The 21442-nt window shown below is 47.8% G+C and overlaps 1 protein-coding gene across 1 annotated transcript; it reads left to right on the top strand.

Annotated features, from left to right (window-relative positions):
• The first annotated feature begins 3206 nt into the window (after positions 1-3206).
• Positions 3207-19796, top strand: LOC142771563 (uncharacterized). Its single transcript, XM_075873225.1, has 5 exons — positions 3207-4521; positions 6586-6782; positions 9261-9289; positions 10950-11068; positions 19268-19796. Exons 1-5 carry the CDS (start codon positions 3245-3247, stop codon positions 19287-19289), a joined length of 1644 nt encoding a protein of 547 aa, XP_075729340.1. The 5' UTR covers positions 3207-3244; the 3' UTR covers positions 19290-19796.
• Positions 19797-21442: the final 1646 nt, after the last annotated feature.

Here is a 21442-nt window from a genome sequence, read left to right as displayed (position 1 = left end):
CGTGGTGTGAGTGTTATAGTTGATCGGTTGCAAGAGACGGAAAGTTCTGTTCCTCTGACTGTTGCGTCTTCTGGGTCTTTTTGCCCGATGCGCAGCGGTTTGGTAAGGAATATAGGGTGCCGCTGGCTTGTGTGGTTTGCCCACTCGCTCACGAAGAGCAGCAGTAGCTGCTGCTACCTTTGGACATTCGGGCGAGCGTGAGTCATAGGGTCCACTGCAGTGTATGCGTTTCGGAATACAGGTAAATTCCTCCGCATGTTTCGTATGGCACTTGGTGCAAACTCCTGGGTCCCTTTTCGGGGCCGTGCAAACGCCAGCTCTGTGTCCATATGCTAAGCAGTTAAAGCATGACGTTATCTTGGGTCTGTATTTGTGCACAGAGAAACGTATACTGATTCGAAAGCCACGTATCCTGGCAGGTTTGAACCGTTGAGCTTCACTTTATCACCTTAAAGACCCCGATGAGGGGGTATTACATAAGGAGTGGGTTAACAAATGCAGGTTAGAGAGAGTGATCTTCTCATAACGTGATTAGTGCTGTGTTAGACGACCCGAGGGGCCGTGATGACACGATTTCGTGAGTTTTGAACTTGTCAGGCCTTGCATTAACTGCTCTTCAGTTAATCCCTTGATTCTGTGAATGACGCCTCTTACGCGCCCTTCGCGGAGCGCTACATATGTATTAAACTGCACGATTTGATCGTCAATGATCAGGTGCTCCAGGTTTAGCAATAGATGTGCAGCTTGCTCTGTGTAGCAATCAACTACTGCTAGGTTAGACTTGGTGAGGAATCTACAGTGAATTCTACAGTGAATGGTGAATGGTGAAGGTGAATGTGAAAGGTGAAGTGAGTGGTGAAGGAATATACAGTGAATGGTGAGGAATCTACAGTATTCCATTATGAATTTGTACCAACTAGCCCTAGCCCGCCTGTCAACCCTACTGCATGGCTGAATCTTCACGTCTGGATGTGGGTATTAGACGCCCACTATTACGTTATTCTGCATCTCAACAAACAACACCTCTAGCTCTCCTAATTGTGTTTCCGTAACTTTCTTTAGTTTTGTAAAAGTAATATATAGGATGATATATGTACAGTACCACGCTACCGCCTCGCGAGCAATAGACTGTCCTGGAAGGGAAACAAATTGGTACCCAGCGATGTTTATGGATTCACCATCTTTCAGCCATGTCTCAGGTAGTGCTATAACATCGTATTTTACATTTTGACGACTGATAAGGGCTATTATTTCGTCATAGTTTTTGTTCGCACTTCTTACATTGCAATGCAAGAGTCGTAGAATGGTGGGACTGTCATATTTAGTCGGATTATATATACGCGTAATCATGCCCATGAACAGGCAGTTACTCACAGTAAAGGGTATTCAGTCAAACTATAGATGATCTTAGATGAGCTTACATAGTCGGTTGCTACGTAAGAACAAATCTACGCTCCGCACACAGTATACTGCACATGTCAGTCATTATTCATTTATGCAACGGAGCACAGATGAATAACGATTTCCGTTCTAACCAGGCACGCTTTCGCTAGTAATGCAAACGCTGTGCATGTTATGAATTAAAAGTTCTTCGTTACTTGTTAAAGCACGTTTCGCGGAGCAGTGAAGTCGTAATTTCAGGCAAAAATTCGGGAAGAAGTGAAATTCGGGAAGTAAAATTCGGGAAGAAGTAAACTAGCGCAATGAACACGAGTTTGTGCGGACAAGCAATCAGCCTGAAATCTGCGAAGTCTGCCTGACGTCATGTAAACAACCGACTGCAGTCCAACACATTTATGCAAATGCTGCCTGGGGGGATGGTGACTGCTGTGGACGGAGCTTACATAGGCTTTAATTGTATGGTGTATGCTTGTGGCCTGAATGTCCAATGAAACGGAATGTCCAACGAGACGGAATGTCCAATAGTGGACATTCCGTCTCGGTGGACATTCCGTCTCGTTGGATATTCCGTCTCGGTTGGACATTCAGGCTTGTTGGACATACAGTCTCGTTGGACATTCAGTCTCGGTTGGACATTCAGGCTCGTTGGACATTGTCTCGCCCGTCACGTGACCCATTGGACATTCCGTCTCGTTGGACATTCAGGCTCTGAATATATATGGTGTATAGGCATACAATTTACGGAACACTTGCGCGCGCATTCGTAAATTGTATGCCTTATATTACGCATATCTGAGGCGCTAGATCAACACACAAGTATTAGGTGGTGTGCTACTTCACTATAGAGAAAATGCATACATATATAATGCTATAAAGACCAGAGGGTTTATTGGCTGCGCTGAAAATGCGACGCTATACGCACGAAAGAAGGTCGGGAGATGACGACATTTGCAGCCAATATCACGCAGATATGCAGCGATTTTCTTTTTTTTTTCTTCATGAGCCATCGAGAACAGAATGATACATCGTCTGACAGTGTGAACATTTTGGACAACGATGTGTTTTACCGTGTTTTTATAGTGTCATTACTGCGGGGTGGTGCAGGTATATATATAATAAATAAACAAATAAACACAAATTACTAGCGATGCAATTTATCGTACACGCGCGGCTTAATGAATGATGATTCAAGTTGCAGGGTGAAATATTTATTATAGGTTTTGTCTCCCGCGTTTTTAGCATACAGACAACAGTCATCGCATGTTTAATATGCTGTCCTGGCAATTCTAACGTTTTATGGCGCAATATCCAAAGAATCTTTGATGCAGAAGTTGTGTCTGCAGACAAAACTTCTAAATGAGGTGTCGAAGTGTGCAGACGTCGTGAACTTTAGACCCCATGGTGGCGCCACTGTCGCTCAGCAACGCAATCAGTTCTCCGACACGTTTAACCATGGCACGAAGGTAATATTTCAGAAAATATCTGTTTTATATACAGGTATTCTCGCAGACCAAGGCGCATGCAGTTGTTTGCCTCGTGCAAGACGAAAAGTGAAAACAGCACTGTCGCCAACGAAGCTTAGTACAGTAGAACGTTTGGATATAGTTGCTCAGGAAATTATAAAAAAAAAGTTTGAGACGGCTTCTCTCTCATTAAGTGGACGCACGCTTATAAATTTTTACCTCGCCTTTCGATTTTCAGAAAGTAGAGATCACGGTATATAGCGCGTGCAGTGCCCGTGAAACTTCATTCTCGATCGTTGTGATCGCATACTGTTCCAAATAGCTATATAATCCCGGACTTCTTTCTACATTTGCAGCGGCGACCGTTATTACAAGTTAGTATGCCCGTGAGGGGTGCTTCTAAAGATGGCGGGAGAGCTGCGGCGTCCCTGTTTAATCTCAAGGGGCGCGTATCTTACGTCAAAAAAGGCTACGGATTCATAGCGATCGACCAGCCGGAACGAGCAACGGTGTACGCCCATCGATCGACTATCGTCAACCCAAAACCAGGGGACCCGAGAGACTTCGGTGGCCTGAAAGAAGGAGACTCGGTCATCGTCGACGTCAAAGAGAGTCCGCCGAAATTCAAGGTCAGACACCAGGCTGTTCGGGTGGAACTGGGCGACTCCGATGCTGCGCAGCGTGACATCCCGTCCGTGTCTGCAGAGTATGATGGCCCGAACAAAGCGGAGAATGAAATACTAAATCAAGTGGGCACCGTGGCCGTTGTCGACGAAAACGGTGGAATCCTGACATTTGGCGCGGAGAACGAAGCACGCGCGATTTTCGACCGGCAGTGCGTGCCCAACACGCTCGTCAAAGCGACCGAGAAAGTGTCCGATATTTTCTCGGTGGGACAGAAGCTGGGGTTCAACGCGCGCCTCACGAACAACGACGCAGGTACGGCGCAGTGGCGGGCCACTTCGATCACCACTGTGCTGCGCGAAAACACAAGCCGAGTCATCGCCTTCGACCCCGAGCAAAACGTTCAAAGCTCCGCGGAGTCCCGCCCAGCTGAGTCGGCAAGTTCCTTTCATGGTCTCGCCAACACAAGCCTCCTTCCTGACACCAGCATCACTGCCACAGCATCTGCGCCCACTGGAACGCCGAGCGACACTGGGAATGGTGCATCGGCATTGAGGGCCGTTCCACCAGGCCCTCAATGGTCCGCCGAGTGTGGCGCCCATTCTACGGCAAACTATGCGCACCCCGTCCCGCCGAGAAACCAAGCTCTGCCTTTTCCACCAACGCCGTGCCTAGAACATCAGGGCCCTAGACAGGGAAACGCTGAAAATGGTGCATCGGTCTCAGTTCGAACGCGCCCTCAACAGACTGCAGAGTTCCCCACACCTATTCCGGCAAGCAACCATTCTGTTCACGACAAAGCTGAATGGCACAACACGAACCGTATAGTTTACGACACCAACGTCTCGTCGAGAACGTCTGCGCCCGTTTTAATGCAAAGCAGCACTGCAGCCACTGAAAATCCGGCCGAAAGAGGGAGGTCTGGGCGTTGCAAGGCTGTGTGGGCAATGGACATGGATCGTTCCTCAACGAAGGCAAACCCCGCTGTTCCCGCCGCCGGCCACTACATTCCTGCTGGCACTGAGAAGCCACCGTGAGTATGCGTGGTCTATCATCTTTGCCTAAAAGTCGTCGACGCGCTTTCCAGAAGCGGGAAGCTGGGAATAAGCATGCGCTTTCCTTTTTACAAAAAAAAAAAGAAACTAAAATTTTTATTTAGAACCTTTGGCTCTGGCATTGAACCCTGTGTCAGGCAAGCTTCCTCTCCTGGTGCAAAAGCCATCACTATTAATAAAAGCTGTAGTACACCAGTTTGACGCAAAACAAGTATAAACGCAGACGAGTAGTACCAGAGGCGGTGCTAGGGGAGGGTACGTGAAGTGGACCATCCCCAAATTACGCCCCATTTCCCACGCCCCGTTTTCGGCGAGCAAACAGTCGAACCGCAGCATGCTCCCCGCCTCCCTGCCACTCCTCCTCCCACGAAGGAGCTCGCTTCTCGTGCCCTTCGGCAGTTAAAAAGATCCCGGCAGGGCCTTTGTGCAGAAGCGCTGGATATGTAGCAAAGGACATATAGCAACTCGTACAGAGATAAATGTTTAATGGCAGATGCTACTCTGAAAACCCTATTTACTTCTTCAAAATTATACATCTTTGTTTTGACTTGCCTTCAGAAGCTTAGTTTCTTACTTTCGTGACAAAAATATCTAGGTTGGAATTAAACTCCAAGTAAACCGAAATCGCCTTTAAAAATTACATGGTGGCGATCAAAACATAAAAAAAAGTTAATTGTCTTGAGTGTCTCCGGAAATTTCCATCTGGCCGCTTGCCCTTGCATTTCTCGTGAGGAACTCGCCAAAGCCACACCGTCGAAGTAACCGTGATGCCCAAGTTCTCATGATGAAATAAATCATTTTAAAAAGCGAATCTTTGCCACACCGACGAGGTTTCATTTCTTCGTTTAAAGTGCATTCTTTCTTTTTGCGTTTAAAGTGCGTTCTTCCCAAGATTCATTTTTGGGAAACTTCTTGAAATTAAACATCATGTTTTTTTTGGTATTTCCAAAACCCAGATTAGGATTAAATTACGCCTACATGTTCCTTACAATGTGAAGGGTGCAAGTATCTCCTTTAAAACTTCATATCGCCTGTATATATGTTACGAACATAAAGCAAGCTGTCAGTAAGGGCCGTCGATTCTAAGAATTCTTGCATTACAACTTTAAGTTGTCAACTAAAATGTCTTATGCGCACATTATTGTTACTTGCATTGTACAGCTAATGGGGAGCAATATGAGCTATTATTGTATTATAAGCATAAACGTGTTCTCACAAAGAAAGTGCTTCCAAAAATAGCTATACTGATCGATCGAGCTATATTGTCCAAAGAGGGTCATACAGTACGATGATAGCCTCCTATATTACAGAGTGTCTTGGTACCAGAAACTACGCAGCTTCCTATAAAACTCGTTAGATATTTTAAATCAGTGTAACGCGTGCGCGCGCGATCACACTGACAAAGCCGCGCATTCGAAGAAAAAAAAGTGCTCAAGGTCACGAGGCGTGGTTGACGTGTTTTGTTTGCCCCTCCCATTCCTCCCTACTTAGCATCCAGCTCTTTCGTCGGGACGAGAGAAGAGAGAATGCAATTGCTAGCATGCGACAAACCTTTGTAACTCCACTTGCACTGGACGCGTATTCTTAAAAATTTTGCGGCCTTGAGTTCGTGAGGCAATACGCTATTCTAATGAATTCGTTCCATGGTTACTTGAAAAAGTGTATCAGGGCCCCTTCAAACAAGATTGCCATTTACAGATGCATATATATATATATATATATATATATATATATATATATATATATATATATATATATATATATATATATATATATATATGCCGCTGGAACAGTGGATGTGGGGTATAGGTATACGCTGTGATCCTTTCCTCTATTGCCCTGTTCCGGGTATAGGTGATAGTACAGCCATTTTAATTTGCGGCCGTACTTTGTTTTAGACGTGAAATGGGGTGTTGGAACGGACCTTGCATTTATACTTCCAAACTTCTATCGCCACAGTGACAGGTTTATTTTGTGTAACTGTCTGCCAATGCGCGTCTGTCACCGCTTCTTTTTCTTTCTTTTGCATTTCTTTCATGCAGTAAAACGACACCTTTTGAGGAGTCATCCCAACAAGGCATCCCCCTTACGGCCAATTCTCATGGGTGCTTCCAAAACGACTCTACAAGAACTGCTGCAGGGCCGAAGGCGCTGCGCCCTGGTTACCGCGCACCAACCACTGCGGGTCACTGCAGGCGGCCAGCTACGACAGTTCCCATCACCACACGCTCTCATTGCGGTACGCACCCGGAATATTTATAAGAGCACGTGACAATTTAGGCTATTCAGTATATAGTGCTGTCACTTGGAATATATCACATATACTGTATCTTTGAACGCACTTAAAATTTTTTAAAAACACAGCACGAACATGCATGAGAGGGACCATCAAGCTATATAATCAAGGAACGGCCGGGCCAGTTGCGTAAACCATCCTGTCGGTTCATCTGGTGGTTGTGGTGGTAAAAACATTTATTTAAAAGAAAAATAAACGCGAGGGAGGTATGCAGCGACCGCCTCATAAGAGGACTCGTCACATATACATCTATTGGTCTGGATACCATAGTACTGGATCCGATTGGCGTCGGCTGCTGCCTGGGATTGTCGAACAAGGGCAATTCGGGCCTTGAATTAAGGCTAAAACAGCTAAGCATGCAGGGTCCTCTCCCACTCTTCCCTGGTAGGGTTGGTACGTCAGGGTTGCAAGGGAAGCTTGGCCCCCATTATGTGGTAGAAGACCACAGACTTCTCCCCAGTATACGTGTGAGCAGCTGCAGGAAAAGGCGGGATCGAAATGTTTGAGGGCTGCCGGGAACAGCATAGTGTTCATGAAGAGTCGGAGTATAAAAGCAGATTCCCCGCTCTATATATACATAGGCCTTTGCATGGGTGTGGATAAAGGCTATGATAACATTGGTAATATTGCACGATTTCGCGGAAATAATACACCGGATTGAATTCAAGATCGTCCTGATCGGGGAAGACCAGTGGGAATGCCTGCAGTAAGAGAGCGCGAGGGTGGTGACGTCGGCTGCCTCATTCCCTTCGAGTCCCATGTGAGCAGGAGCCCAGATTATAAAGCGGGGTGTATACAGGAACTCCCTGATAGTCGGAACGTTGCAAAAAGTCACGGCTTTGCCGCAAAGTTGAAGCAATGAATGCGATAGCAACAAATCGCAATGTCACGCGATTAATGGCAAGCAGATCGAGACGTGCCCCACGTTGCTCACGCACAAATGACACACGAAACGTATACACTCACTGCAGGTACAGATGAACGCGAATAAGTGTCTCAGCTGTATACTTCGCTGTGTCTGAAAAGCGTGCCATTTTCGCAAACGGAGACCGTGCAGCGAGTGCAGTGACATATGTGCGCCCGGAGAACAGAATCGTTCCGGTGAAAGCCCAAGGCGTATACGATTCTCCCCACCGCGAGAAGCGCGCCCACGCGTGAGCGTCTATTCCCCCCCCCCTCACCCCCCCCATCGAGGGGCAAAGTACGTGTGGTTGATGATCGCATCAGCGCGCGTCGCCGCGTTGTGACAATCTGGTGATGCGCGATCGGTGCGCCATTTAGCTGGTAATGCTGAATGAATGAAATGAAACTTTATTCGGACCAGGCTCTTCGTACTTCAGCCCTAAGGTGGGTAACCTCCTCAGTCCAGGTAGCCATGGCACGCTGCCGCCGCCCGAGCCCGGTTCACCAATCGTAGCTGCATGGTTGTCAGGGTCTTGCGTCACCAGCAAAGCCTCCCACTGGTCTTCGAACACTTCCTCTTTATCCGTTTCTTTCTCATCATTTGCGTTTGGACTTGGTGGTGACGACTGTGGTATATGTCCCGATTGTTGCGACACTTCAGCACCATGTGGCGCAGAGTGTTGGACGTGTTTGGAGGGCAAAACTTGCAGTCCCGCCTGAACGTTCCCGTTTACATAGCATGCATCAATGTTCCGTGCGGGTAAGTTCCTGCTTGTAATATATTCTCCATGCCACCGCTTGTTCCCTATTCAGACTATTGTGTGCTGGCGGGTACCACTTCCTCTACTTCGTGCAGTGCGTTAAAATGCCTTCGCACTTCTTCGGTAAGCGCTCATGCTCATCGTATAACAGCCGTCGGTACGTGATCCCAGCGTCGGAGATGGATCGGTGTGCATGATCTCGAGCCGCGGCGTGCGCCGCACCTGGTACCCCTCGAGATACTCATGTCTCGGTGTCCAAAGGATGGTTATTTCGTCCACCTTGATGCTTTTGTAAGACATGTAGTGCATGCCTTTCCAATCATTCCGTTCATGTATATCTTCTACACGTATACGAGCTCTTGCGAATCTGCTATCACGCTATAGCCCGCGTATTCTTGCACGTGGCGATGGCCAGGGCTATGCCCAGTTCTTCAGCTGTACTCGCGTCCTTGGCACGTATGGATGCGACTCTCAATTCTTCGTCGCTTTCGTCGATCACGCTTATAGCAAAACGGTCATTTGTAAGGTACAAGCCGCTGCGTCTGTGTATCTGACATTTTCTTCATTGCTGTTAGTAGTGCGTTGTAGTATCTGCTTAGCAGTTTTATCCTGGCTTGTCTTCTTCCTTTGTCGTATTCGGGATGGATGTTCCTTGGTATTTTTCTTACATGTAAGTTATAGCTGCTCTAAGTAAGTTAACATTGCTTGCACATATATGTTCTATTTTATTCTCTCTCTCTTTCTCTTTCTTGATTAGGAGCCAGTGAAGACGAACAAGATCTCATTGTGAGTATAGGAATATATGCTTCCTACTATGAAAAAATCCGTGTCTCCTCACATAAACTTCTGATGCAGAAGCGATTCAATTCCAGCGCATAAATACTCATTAGAAGATTAAGTCAATATATATGCAAATGCAAGAATATAGGGGACATTATCTGTAATATCTTATCGAAACGTAGAAATTGTCAGATAATTAAGAATGAATTAACAAAAGCACACACGAACCGACAACATTGCAATCAGAAGTCCAGTTCAAACTCGAATTGAAAAAAAAAAAAAACGGGATGTTCGGTACCCAAACCATTCCTTCAACTCGAGGAGTTCGCAAAATGAAGAAAGATTCATGGTATCTCGAGATTAAAAAGAGAGCAAGTGCGCTTCTCTGTGCTACATATGCCCAAGTAATGGTGGCACATAGCGTAAGCGATCCGCGCTTGAACAGGCTGTTTGCAGGAAGTGACTATACAGCCGCTACGAGTTGTTCATACTGCATAGCAGGAAAGCTATAGCTTCACAAAGTATAACGACGCTCAGAGCTGCATGCATACGAAGGCAAACAAGCCATATTATTTTGAAGAGAAGTATACAGAGACATTTTTCGCAAGAAGGACTATATAACAAGAGAAACCACGGCAGTGTTTATGCGGGACAACTAATAGGGACAATAATTTAACGCCGTCATTTGCGGCATCTTGTCGGTCTCAGAGCGCCACCTGCTGCCGAGTCTATCGCTTTACTGCATGTGCGCGAAGTGCAGACCCTTCAAAATACCTATATATACAGTCGCTTATGATCGTGTGTAGAGTTCCCCTTCAGGAGAGGGGGGTGGAGGAGGGCGAAGGTCCATCTGAGCGCCTCCTCCACCCCTGCCCATCTTGTCAATGTATACGGAGCTGACTTTGCGCCCCCCGACCCTATAATGTCAATCGTCAATGTATATACTGGTTTTGCGACCCCTGCATACCCCCCTTTCGTGCGCACGGTTATGTATACAGTCGTCAGGCGTTGCCAGGGGGAGGCGCAACGGCCATGTGACCCCCCCCCCCTTAATTTGGCCTCAAAACCATTTTCTGCCCACGCCCTTGATGGTGATGACGAAGAATTAATTGATGTGATGGTGTTAGAGATCACGCTCTAGAAAACACCGGGAAAGGCTGCACTGCAAAGTTAAGGACAAAAAAAAAAACAAGAAAAACTGGACTAGACACAAATTTTTCGCTCTAGAAAACACCGGGAAAGGCTGCACTGCAAAGTTAAGGACAAAAAAAAAAACAAGAAAAACTGGACTAGACACAAATTTTTTTCTCCTTAATTTTGCAGCGCAGCTCTTATCTACGTTATGTTCCATCTAGTCCACACACAAGCTTTAAAAAAAAAAAAACGCCGACTGTGCCCAAATTTAAAAAAAAAACGGTCGCTATTTTTACTAGTTAGAAAGAAACTTCGTTAAATCGGGTCCGGCGCCAACTTAATTTCGTTCATTCGAGTTGATGACCGCGTTTAAACCAAGTAGGTTCAATGCAGTCGTCAACACCGAGTGCATTGAATCCGTGTGGGTCAGGGAATGAAAATTTCATCGTTGGATCGGAAACCGTTAATCGCCGGGTTTCGTTAGATCGAGGTTCAACCTATTATGGACAGCTCTATTTGTGTGTTATTTTAGGAAACCATTATGGAAAAGCTAATGCCACGCCTGAAGAGCGTCATCCGCGAAGAAGTGCTGGCCCAGATGCACGAGCTTTTTGGTCACATGCCCAGCACCGCAGGAGCAGGCGATACGAGGTGAGCCTTATCTGCATACAGCACTGCACGTTCTCGTCTGATATAGGAAAGGGAGAGTCAATTGCACGGAGTGTATGTAAACTGCAGCCCTTCACTTGACCTGTGTGGGCTGCAGGGTCGGATCCAACCTTCCTCACTTCAGGGAAGGGGGACTTGCACAAAATTCCTTGCAAGCGCATGTATACCGGATGCCACGCTTCTCCGAATAATGAAGAAGGATAGCATATATAGTGAATGACGACCTATACTACCCAAAAATTGATTATTTTTGGCGTAGTGGGTATGCGGCAGGTGTGCTTGTAGCCGTTACCCAGAGTGTTTTGAAAAGGCTCTGAAAGACCGCTCTTCCGGATTTCGCTGTGACTGTGCTGCGCTTTCCACGCAGGCCTGGCGTTTTTTTTTTTTTTGTAGCAACACCGAAACGCGTTCACAGCATAAATGCTGTTAATTTGTGTCACTATTATGTCCTGATAAGTGATAGAGGTGAACAACAGGCCCTCAAGGTAAAGGGGGGGGGGGGTGAAGTGGTGACGAAATATTTTCTTTGGGGAAGGGTGGGCTGGGTGATTGGGGAAGGGTGTGATCACCTGCAGCCTCCCCTCTTCCCTCCCGTGACTAGGCCAACTTCTTTACGGTATACTGCCTCTTGCAAGCGTCATGAGTATGGATTATTGTGTGGGGTACCTCGCTCATACATCACCAAATCATTCCTCAATTCACTTTACGTCTCTCTCTACGGTGCGTGTTCGTATTCCAGTGCTGCCATTCGTGGCTATAGATATACTTTTCGCCACCGTTTTCGGCTACGAAAACTTCCGGTTGGTGTCAAGACTGCATGCTCTCTGGAAACTTTCAAACTCGTAATTTGGTTCACCAATTCGTCTTTTTTTGTCATTATTTGCATTTAAAACACAGTTTGTAAGCTTTTTGTCGTTTTCAGCCGATGTGGGCCCGTTTCAAATTTACCCAACAACTGGCTGGTGCACGTCGAGGCGCCTGCAATGTATATACGCAACGCTTGCCATATGTACGAATACGAAGGTTATACTCTTAGTCAGGTCCGCCTAAAAACAACGCATATAACTGGTTATCCGGCTTAAAACAACGCCTATAGCCGGGGCAACTCGTTGTATGCATTGTTTCTCATGCGCGACTAACGTGCTGGCCATGGACGCATACAATAGATCCGCAACAAAACAAAGCTGGTGCCCTTTTTTAACCACAGTTGCACTCTCTGGGTGGTGGTGGTGGTGAAAACATTTAATAACCATTAAATGGTTACAGAGAGGTGATTGGGTTGGGGCCTTATTGGCCTCCTACCCTCACAGAACTAGGTGGAACCCCTATTCCGGAGCTCCATTGGCAAGCAACGCCGCCCGCGCCCGTTGAACCAGAGCCTCTTGGGCCTTCAGGTCTTGACAGCTGAGCAGGGCCGCCTCCCAGTCCTCTCTCGTGGGATTGGGGTTGGGGGGGATAGATGGATTAGACTGGCACGCCCAGACGATGTGAAAGGTGTCAGCCACCTCACCACAGAACTGGCACGTGCCATCAAAGGATGAATTGAAATGTTTTAGCACCGCCGGGCACAGTACAGTGTTGGTAAACAGTTTTAAAAGGAGGCGCTCGTCAGCGCGATGCAGTCCCTTACAAGGGTCTGGATAGCGCCGGTGCTCCTCCTTGTAGTAATTGGTAATATCTTTGAATGAAAGGGCCGAATTGTCTGATTGCGAGTAGGCTTCCAAAGACAGGGAGATAGCCCGGGAAGAAAGTGCGCGGGCGGCCTGATCGGCCTGTTCGTTACCCCTGAGTCCTTGGTGACCGGGTGCCCAAACCAGATTTCGCGGAGTTGGATTAACGTATCGGCAGCTAGGTTCCAGTATGCGCTGAGCAAGCGGTGAAGCCCACCCTAGCTGATAGTTCCGACAGGCCCCTCGTGAGTCGGTGATGATATGTTTAGAAGAGGGATAGGTGAGAGCCAGAGCGATGGCAATCTCCTCCGCGTGTGTTGCGCTGTAGGCTTTGAAAGTGAGCCCGTTTACGGTGTTTGCGTTGTGTATGACTGCGGCAGAATACCACCCCCCATGGTGCGGGCCGGCAACGTCCACGTAGCACACGTGTTCCTCTTGACCAAAGTGTCGCTGCAACGCTTCCGCGCGCGCCTGGCGGCGACCACTGTGGTTTTCTTTGGACATGTTGCGTGGAAGGGGTCGGACCCGGAGGGCGCGTCTCCAAGGTTCTGGCACTCTCACCCTTTCCTCAATATAGTAATCGTGTTTGATGTGTATTCGGTCCAAGAGGCGGCGACCGGAATGGGTCTGTGCAAGGCGCGTGTATTGGTTAACGAGGTGGGCTTCTCGAAGTTCCCGGTAGGTATTCACCACGCCTAGGGCCAGAAGTCTCTGGTTGGACGTGGTGATAGGGAGGTCGAGAGCCCGCTTGATAACTTTACGGTGGATGACCTCGAGTTGATCATCCTCGTGTTTGCGTAGGTGCAAGTAGGGAGTCGAGTAGAGTATTCTACTCGTTACGAAAGCATGGGCAAGCCGCATTGCATCCCTGCTTCGTAATCCGCCCCGCTTGTTGGAGACCCGGCGGACCATACGGCCCACCTGGTCTCCCACCGTGCGAAGTTTGGCTATTGTGGTGTCGGCCTTGCGTTGGTGGTGTATGAAGAGGCCAAGGACGCGGATCTCCTTGGCCTCACGGATTGGTCCCGAGGGAAGACTGATATGGAGCTGAGTTGTGTCCTGAGGGGAGGGACGTACGTGCACAAATTCTGACTTAGCCGGGGCACACTGGAGTCCGCAGTAGGTTGCGTAGTCGTCGACTACAGTCGCTGCTGCTTGCAGGCATGACTCCATGTGACCCAGGTTACCTTGCGTGGCCCAGATCGGGATATCATCCGCGTAAAGAGCGTGATGTATCCCTGGTAAAGAAGCCAATTTGGGGGGAAGATGAAGCATGGCTATATTAAATAGGAGGGGAGAGAGGACCGCGCCTTGAGGAGTTCCCCTCGAGCCGATGACGTAAGGCCCATGTTCCTCATCTTGTATGCGTATGTAGGCTTGATGGTCTGTAAGAAACTGTCTAACATAATTGAATGTTTTATAACCACAGTTGGTCTGACTGAGGTGGTCAAGGATTACCTCATGCTTCACGTTGTCGAATGCTCCTTTAAGATCCAAGGCCAGGACTACCTTGTCATTGTGGGGGCATTCAACAGGATCTAATATGTCATGGTGGAGCTGTAGAAGTATATCCTGGGCTGACTTCTGAGGGCGGAATCCAAACATGGTGTCCGCAAAAGTGTGCTGTGTTTCTAGAAACTCGGAGAGTCTGTCGCGCACCATCGTTTCCATCAGCTTGCCGACACAAGACGTGAGGGAGATGGGGCGAAGGTTCTCCACGTCAATAGGTTTACCTGCCTTCGGGATGAAGGTCACGAGAGCTGATTTCCATTCAAGAGGGAGAGGAGTTTCTCCGTCCCAAATGCTATTGATGTATTTGAGGAGCGTGGCGTAGGCTGCGTCGGGAAGATTGGCCAACAGTTTGACCGTAACCTGGTCACGCCCTGGTGCAGTGCCACGCTTCATCTTGCGTAAGGCCGCCTGGAGGTCGTGGAGCTGGAACGGGGTGTCCAACTGCGTGTTCTTTTTGCCTGCGTAGGAGTATGCGGCCGTCCGGGGGTCCTTGGTGGTGCACAGGTATCGGTCCCTGAGCGTGTTTGCCAGCTGTGTTGTCGTTCCTGTAAAGTTGTGCATGACCTTATGTAAGTGACGTTGAGTTTCCGTGCGTGTTTGTGTTGGATCGATGAGAGCGCGAAACAGGCGCCACGTGTTGCGACCAGACATCTGGCGTGCAGCCGTGTTGCACCTGTCCACCCAGTTAGTGTCGGCTAGCTGAGCAGCATATTCCGCAGCTTGCTCCGTGAGTTCTAGGATGCGTTTCTTGAGGCGTCTGTTATGTTTCTGTTTTTTCCATCGTTTGGTGAGGCTGCGGCGGGCCTGCCAAAGATGGAGGAGGTGGTTGTCCACGTCCGTTTGAGTTTCCGTGAGCTGTATCAGCTGTTCGTGTTGTTTCAGTGTAGACGTCAGTGATTTAGACCAGGTGTCGTATCCCGACTGGAGAGGGTCTACAATAGGTAGAGTGGTGCGGAAAGTTGTCCAGTCTGGGATACGAGCTTGTGTAAGTGGGCGTTTTAAGGGACGCATGGACACAGTTGTGTTTAATACACAATGATCACTACCGAGAGTGTCCTGTGTGTTCAGCCAGTCGGCATGGCGTATGTTGCGTGTAATTGTGAGGTCCGGGCAAGTATCTCGTTGAACAGAGTTGCCTACACGTGTTGGGCTGGCGGGATCAGTGTGGAGGGTGAGTCCAAGTGTAGAAAGAAGTTCCGCAAGCTTCCTTCCACGCGTGTCCTCTCGTGGGTAACCCCATAACCTGCTTGGGGCATTGAAGTCGCCGACGATCAGGAGGGGGTCCCGTCCTGCCACCTGCATAGCTTGTGTGAAAGTTGCGCTGAACGTGACGTTCTTAAGCTTTGGGGGACAGTAAATGTTTAAAATATGAACAGGTGGGTCAGATCGCCTTAGAGGCAGCACCGACACCATCGTGTATGGGAAAGGCGGTGTTGTGGGGAGTGTGACTTCCTGGGCAGTATATTGCTTGTGAACAAGTATACATGTCTCCGGGTTGTGTTGAAATGTAGTGTAATTTGTGAGTTTGATGTCCGTGCCGGGTTCCTGAGGGGCAACCACGGCAACGAGGAACTCAAAGGTCTCAAGATAGAGGCGGAAATGAGCCCGCTTCTTGTGGTTCTTGAGACCTCTGCAGTTCCACTGTGTTAGTAACAACGGCTGAGTTTGCACTCTCTGAAGTTGCGCTTGTATCATGTGAATTCCACTTAGCAAATGCGGTCAGCAGTTTTAAGAAGAAACAGGTGTTTAATGTTCCCGGCCACTGACTTGGATGGAATATTCTAAGATCACCCTATCTGACAAGGGCTCTATATTTTCTATACGTAAATTATGTGCGCACTCGGTTGTTCACATATTTGCAACTTATCTGAGAGGAAGCAACGTGTGACAAATTGTGCCCTTATTTATGCGGGTTGCTTATTCAACATGATATTATGAAGAGTTCACTTGTGCATCTATTCAATCTATAATAGCTGTGAATTTGGCTATATATATACAATAAATGACCACTTTTGGCTTCAGTTCTGGCTGCTTTTAATGTCCGAACAGCGGCATCCCTGTCGTATTCCGTGTGAGAATCACTGACGTCTCATTGAATGTAAATACCGTTATAACGAAATTGTTTCGAATACGGCAATGCAGCAAAATGCAAATAAATGCTATACGTTTTGCGCCTGAGTGCTCTAACGTGCGACCATTATTTGCTCTGTGATTTTTATTCCAATTAACTACGATGCAGCACACATTGCAATTAACCAATTGCAGCCTATAACTTCGAAAATTTTATCCACCTCCATAAGAACTCCGAGTATGAGTCCAAACCCTCCACGGTGGGTCCAGCGGAAGCACTCGGCTACTGACTCGCAGGTCGCGGGACCGGATCCCGGCCGTGGCGGCCGTATTCAAGGCGAAAATACTCGAGGCCTATGTGCTTATATTTAGATGCACGTTAATTAAGGGACGCCATGTGGTCGAAATTTCCGGAGCCCTCCGCTACGGCGTCTCCTATAATCACGTGGCGATTTCGGGACGTTAAACCCTAAGAATTAATTAGTATATTAGTTTAGATGTTGGAGCCAGCGTCGCCGTAGACACAAATGTTGGAAAATGATCTACTGACTTTATTGAGGAGTGTTGTAATAAACGCTGCTTGGGAATTTCATTATTATTCACCTAGTTATGTCAACATCGATTCAAAAGTATTTAGGCTATGCCCTTATCTGTAGTGTACACCCCTAACCAAAATGAAGCCGGTAATAGTAAAGCCATTTTTCTAGGAGCTGGGGATAGGGGTTGTTAAAATTTGCGACTGGCGAGTGAAAGAGGGTGAGAGAGAGGTATAGGCACTTCCGCGCTCTTCCCTCCTCTTCCGTAAGCTGTGATTTGATTGATATGTGGGGTTTAACGTCCCGAAACCACCATATGATTATGAGACACGCCGTAGAGGAAAGCTCTGGAAATTTCGACCACCTGGGGTTTTTTAACGTGCACCAAAATCTGACCACACGGGCCTACACCATTTCCGCCTCCATCGGAAATGGAGCCGCTGCAGCCGGGAGTCGATCCTGCGACATGCAGGTCAGCAGCCGAGTATATACTTTAGCCACTATAGACCACCGCGGCGGGGTCTTCCGTAAGCTGTGTCGCCGATCACCCCCCCCCCCCCCCCCCCCCTGTGTCATGCTGTTGCTCCGTACCTGTCCCTAGCTTAAGAGCTATAGAGACAGTTACAGTGCGACACTTTTTTTTTTCATTTTTATTCAAAGCCACCTCCTTGCCATAGGTACGCCGTATATCTTAAAGATGTGCCAGTGCCACCATCGGTGTCGCTCACGTGACGTTAAATCTTCTTCTCACCAGCAGTTCTGGCGTCCTTGGTTCGTCTTCGACAGTTCCGATGTCGTTGATCTAACCTAGAAAGACATCCCTGCATCCTGTTGAAGGTGACGTATAGCCACAGGTCGGCACTGAAAAAAGAAAAAAAAAACATGTCGGCGGAGAGAATTGGAGCTCACTTCATATTCACTCAAGAGAGAGAGAGAGAGAGAGAGAGAAAATGAAAAAGGAAAGCCGGCGGGTTAACCAAATATTTGCACCCGTTTTTTCTTTATATTTTGCTCTAGGGGCTCACCCAAACTCGCTCACCAAAATTTTCCTCACTCGGACTCAAACTTGCCATTTTTTTACTGGACTCGCTTGGAATCATCTTCATCATCATCAGCCTGACTACGTCCACTGCAGGACAAAGGCCTCTCCCATGTTCCACCAATCAAAATCAAAATCGAATCGCCTCAAAATCAATCAAAATCGTCTATAAATATTACTCAGCCGAACCCGCTTAAACTCGTGATTCACGGCTTGACCCGAGCTCGAGTGAGTCACCTCACGAGTCTATAGCGTAAAATTTGCTTTTTCGATGATGGTATCAATGACATTTGAAGTATAAGACTCTACGACATGCCTGGTCGTGTATACTTCATATGCGAATGATCAGCGAGTTCAAAAGCACAGTTTTATGAATTACGTGAGTCGCTAGAGATATGTTTACCAAAAACTTTCCGTAAATGATATCATGCCTCCCCCGCTTCAACTCACGCCTTTGATCAGTTGAAAAGTTGTAGTATTGACGCTAGTCCGTTGAGATATGTGTGATTATACCCGAGTGAAATCGTAACACTATATAAAGCTGATATAGTATTATGCGAGTAGACAAGAATAATTTGCCGGCAATCCCACAGGCTATGACAATTCTGCTGTCGATGACAGCATTTCTAGCAGGTGGTAGGGTAGGGGGGTGGCGGTCAGCAGATCCTTGTTGTATCGCGGTTGAAGAAGTTTATACTTGAGTTGGGGGGAGGGGGTAGTGTTTTTAAGTGCCCCTTCTGCTTTATGCACCCGCCGACGCACATGCGTAAGCATCATTCAAAGCTTATACCCTTGCAGCATTTTGAGGTGGCGCTTCAATAACAGACGCGTTAAAAGAAGCAAAACATTGCTCGCCCAACCCCCCCCCCCCCCTCTTATTTGCTCCTTGGAGATTAGCAACAGACACTACATTCCGTACCCCCAATTACCGGCAGCATTTCGTTTGGGCATGTACTGCTGAAATGGACATTACAGCGGTTATTCTTTTTTATTTTTGCTCGATGAATGACAATCTCGGTTCCTGGCCATTAACTACCAAATAACCTTTATTTCCCGAGGAGGGTATTTAAATGGACAGTTTTTAAAAGTTAAGCATGTCTGAATTCATGGCAATCACTGATCTTAGCTTACTTTATTCTCGCTTGCCAGACAACACCTATCTGTTACCGTTGTTTTGATGAAGCTGCCAATGCTTCTTGGCACCGAAGGTTGCCGCTCATGGGACCTCCTATGCATTAAAGCGAATGTGGTGTTGAGGATTTGGGACACTCAAGATGTGTGGCACTGGAATCAATTGGCGATTGAGTACGCGTAGAGTGCTTATTCTTCTGCATCGCTTTCTTTCTCGTTACAGGTTTCCACAACTAGACAGCTAGGAACGTCAGGTGCAGCACACATCATGCAGTTTTTCACACCGTCCCAAGCGTCGACTCTTGCATTGATGCTGATCCCAAGAGAGTTCGCAAAGTAGTCCTTCCTATATATTCAGTCAATTACCTTTTTTTTTCTTGCTTTTTGTGCCTTGAATATTCTCCGCGGTCTGCCGTTGAAACCCCAACAGTTCTTCCGGACCTTTCCCAAACGCCTGCAGCTGTTGACATTGCTACTGTCATGAGAAGCAGCCATCAAGAAACATTCATTTTGAGCCATTGAGTTTGGTATATATCACCCGTTCTAACGACGAAGCAAGAAGCCCCAACGACTGGATACTACCAACGTACTGTTACCCGCGTCCTATCACCCAAGCATTGCCTCAAGCCTCGTTCAAGCATTGCCCTGCAGCTTGCAGTATTCTGCAAAGAAGTAACCTCAAGAAACTCTTCCTTTTCTTTTTGGTTTTTCACTGTGTACTGTTGATTAAAACTGTTCTGTTGTGTTGTGAACCAAGCTCTGTAAAAGCAAAAAAAAGAAAATGACCGCAGTTTCCCGAGTGGGAACACTGGTTAGCATGCGGAGCAGATATGTTGAACTACGATAAATGTGGTTTGTAATTTGCGACATGCGTGTGTGTTATGAGTGAACACGAGTGAACACGCACGCACGTATGCTGCGAAAGACGATGTTTATTGAGGAGACGCTTTGGGTATTTTGAGCAAGATGGCTTTATGGTCCGTAAAGTGAAGGGTGACTGGGTCTGGTTGCAGCGGTCGAAATTTGCAAAGACGTGGTCGATGCACGTCCCGCGAACCGTGGTCGGATGATGTTTGCCGTCGTGCGTTGCTCGTTTGAGCGAGTGCCGCGACTCCATGTAGTCGACCACCCAATCGTCCTTGATGACGTCGACGTTGAAGTCGCCAACTATCACGAAGGGTCGTCGTTGCGGTCGTTGTTCCAGGTATTCTTCCACGGCTTCGTCGACGTACTTCTCCACGGCGGCCGGCACACGATAGGTTGGGCGCCAGGTACATCGTCATGACGCCAACGGCGAGCGTCCGATGTCGCTTCGGAAAAATGTATACGTTTTCCGAAGCGACATGTTTAGAAAAAGTTTATTTACAGCATGTACAGAACACAAAGGCTTCATACCATTCCAGTAACAGGGCACATACACTTCGGCACATCTATATTTCATGACTAACATCACTACGTTACAGTGAAGACATTTGCTCTAATATACATGATTATGTTGGCATACATGTACACAAAAATTCAATGTGATAGCACGATACAAGGGTATAACGATACAATAGATCCAAATGAAACACAATTTGTAACAAATGAAATCATATATAACAACTCAACGGGCGCTGCTTAGCACCAAGTCGGTCGAAAAATGAGTTGTATCCTATCGTGTTCCACCTTGACGAAAGGGCACGACCAATGCCGCAGAAACTCTTGCTCCCCGAGGAAGAAAAGCTCTTCGGAGAGGAACGCGAGGATCTCTCGTCTCATTCTCCCCAGTATCGGCCACAAGGCACGCCGGCGGCAATTGGCAGCTACGGCCTCACATCGGTTTCTCCAAAGGCTGAACAGCCCCGCAACTATTAAGAGAGCGGAGAAGCGGCTACGCGGAAATCGGCCGTTGGACACGAAAGTTCTCACACCCTGTCCCCGAAAACCAGCATTAACCGCACTCTAAAAAAGGCGGAAAACCGCACATTCAAACGTCGCATGTCGATTGGTCTCTACCATGACGCAGTTGGAGCAAGTGGAAGTGCGAACTATCTGCCATCGCTGCAACCGATCTCGCGTGGGGAGCAAGCCCCAGCCCAACCTCCAGACAAAAAAAGTCTCTGAGATGCCCTGGCAACACTGCGGCAGTTATTCGGACGTGGAGCGACCGCACAAACCGACCGACGAAGGGCGGCGCGTCCCGACACTCGTTTATTTATAGCGAGCGCCGGCCCCGGCCTGCGCATGCGCGCGTTAGCATACAGCTGGCGCACGTAAAGGTCGCGCGGCGCGCGGAGGGGAGAAGCGAGCGAAGCGCGCGCTGTGTTGAGAGGAGGAAGGGACGCACTAGAGTTACTGTATATTTAAGCTACCTTTTCGATTCGCTCGCAGGATTTCAAGCTGGACGGTTGTGCCC

This window comes from Rhipicephalus microplus, chromosome 9 (assembly GCF_043290135.1).
Source record: "Rhipicephalus microplus isolate Deutch F79 chromosome 9, USDA_Rmic, whole genome shotgun sequence".
NCBI classification, from domain to species: Eukaryota; Metazoa; Arthropoda; class Arachnida; order Ixodida; family Ixodidae; genus Rhipicephalus; species Rhipicephalus microplus.
Note: the sequence above shows the minus strand (reverse complement) of the source record. Positions and strands in the feature narration are given on the sequence as shown.

Bases quoted from the DNA above. Each gene is read 5' to 3' on its own strand.
- LOC142771563 (XM_075873225.1), top strand. From the start codon at position 3,245: ATGCCCGTGAGGGGTGCTTCTAAAGATGGCGGGAGAGCTGCGGCGTCC. The intron at 6,783-9,260 runs GTACGCACCCGG...TTTCTTGATTAG, and splicing joins CACCACACGCTCTCATTGCG to GAGCCAGTGAAGACGAACAA. The intron at 11,069-19,267 runs GTGAGCCTTATC...TTCTCGTTACAG, and splicing joins GCAGGAGCAGGCGATACGAG to GTTTCCACAACTAGACAGCT.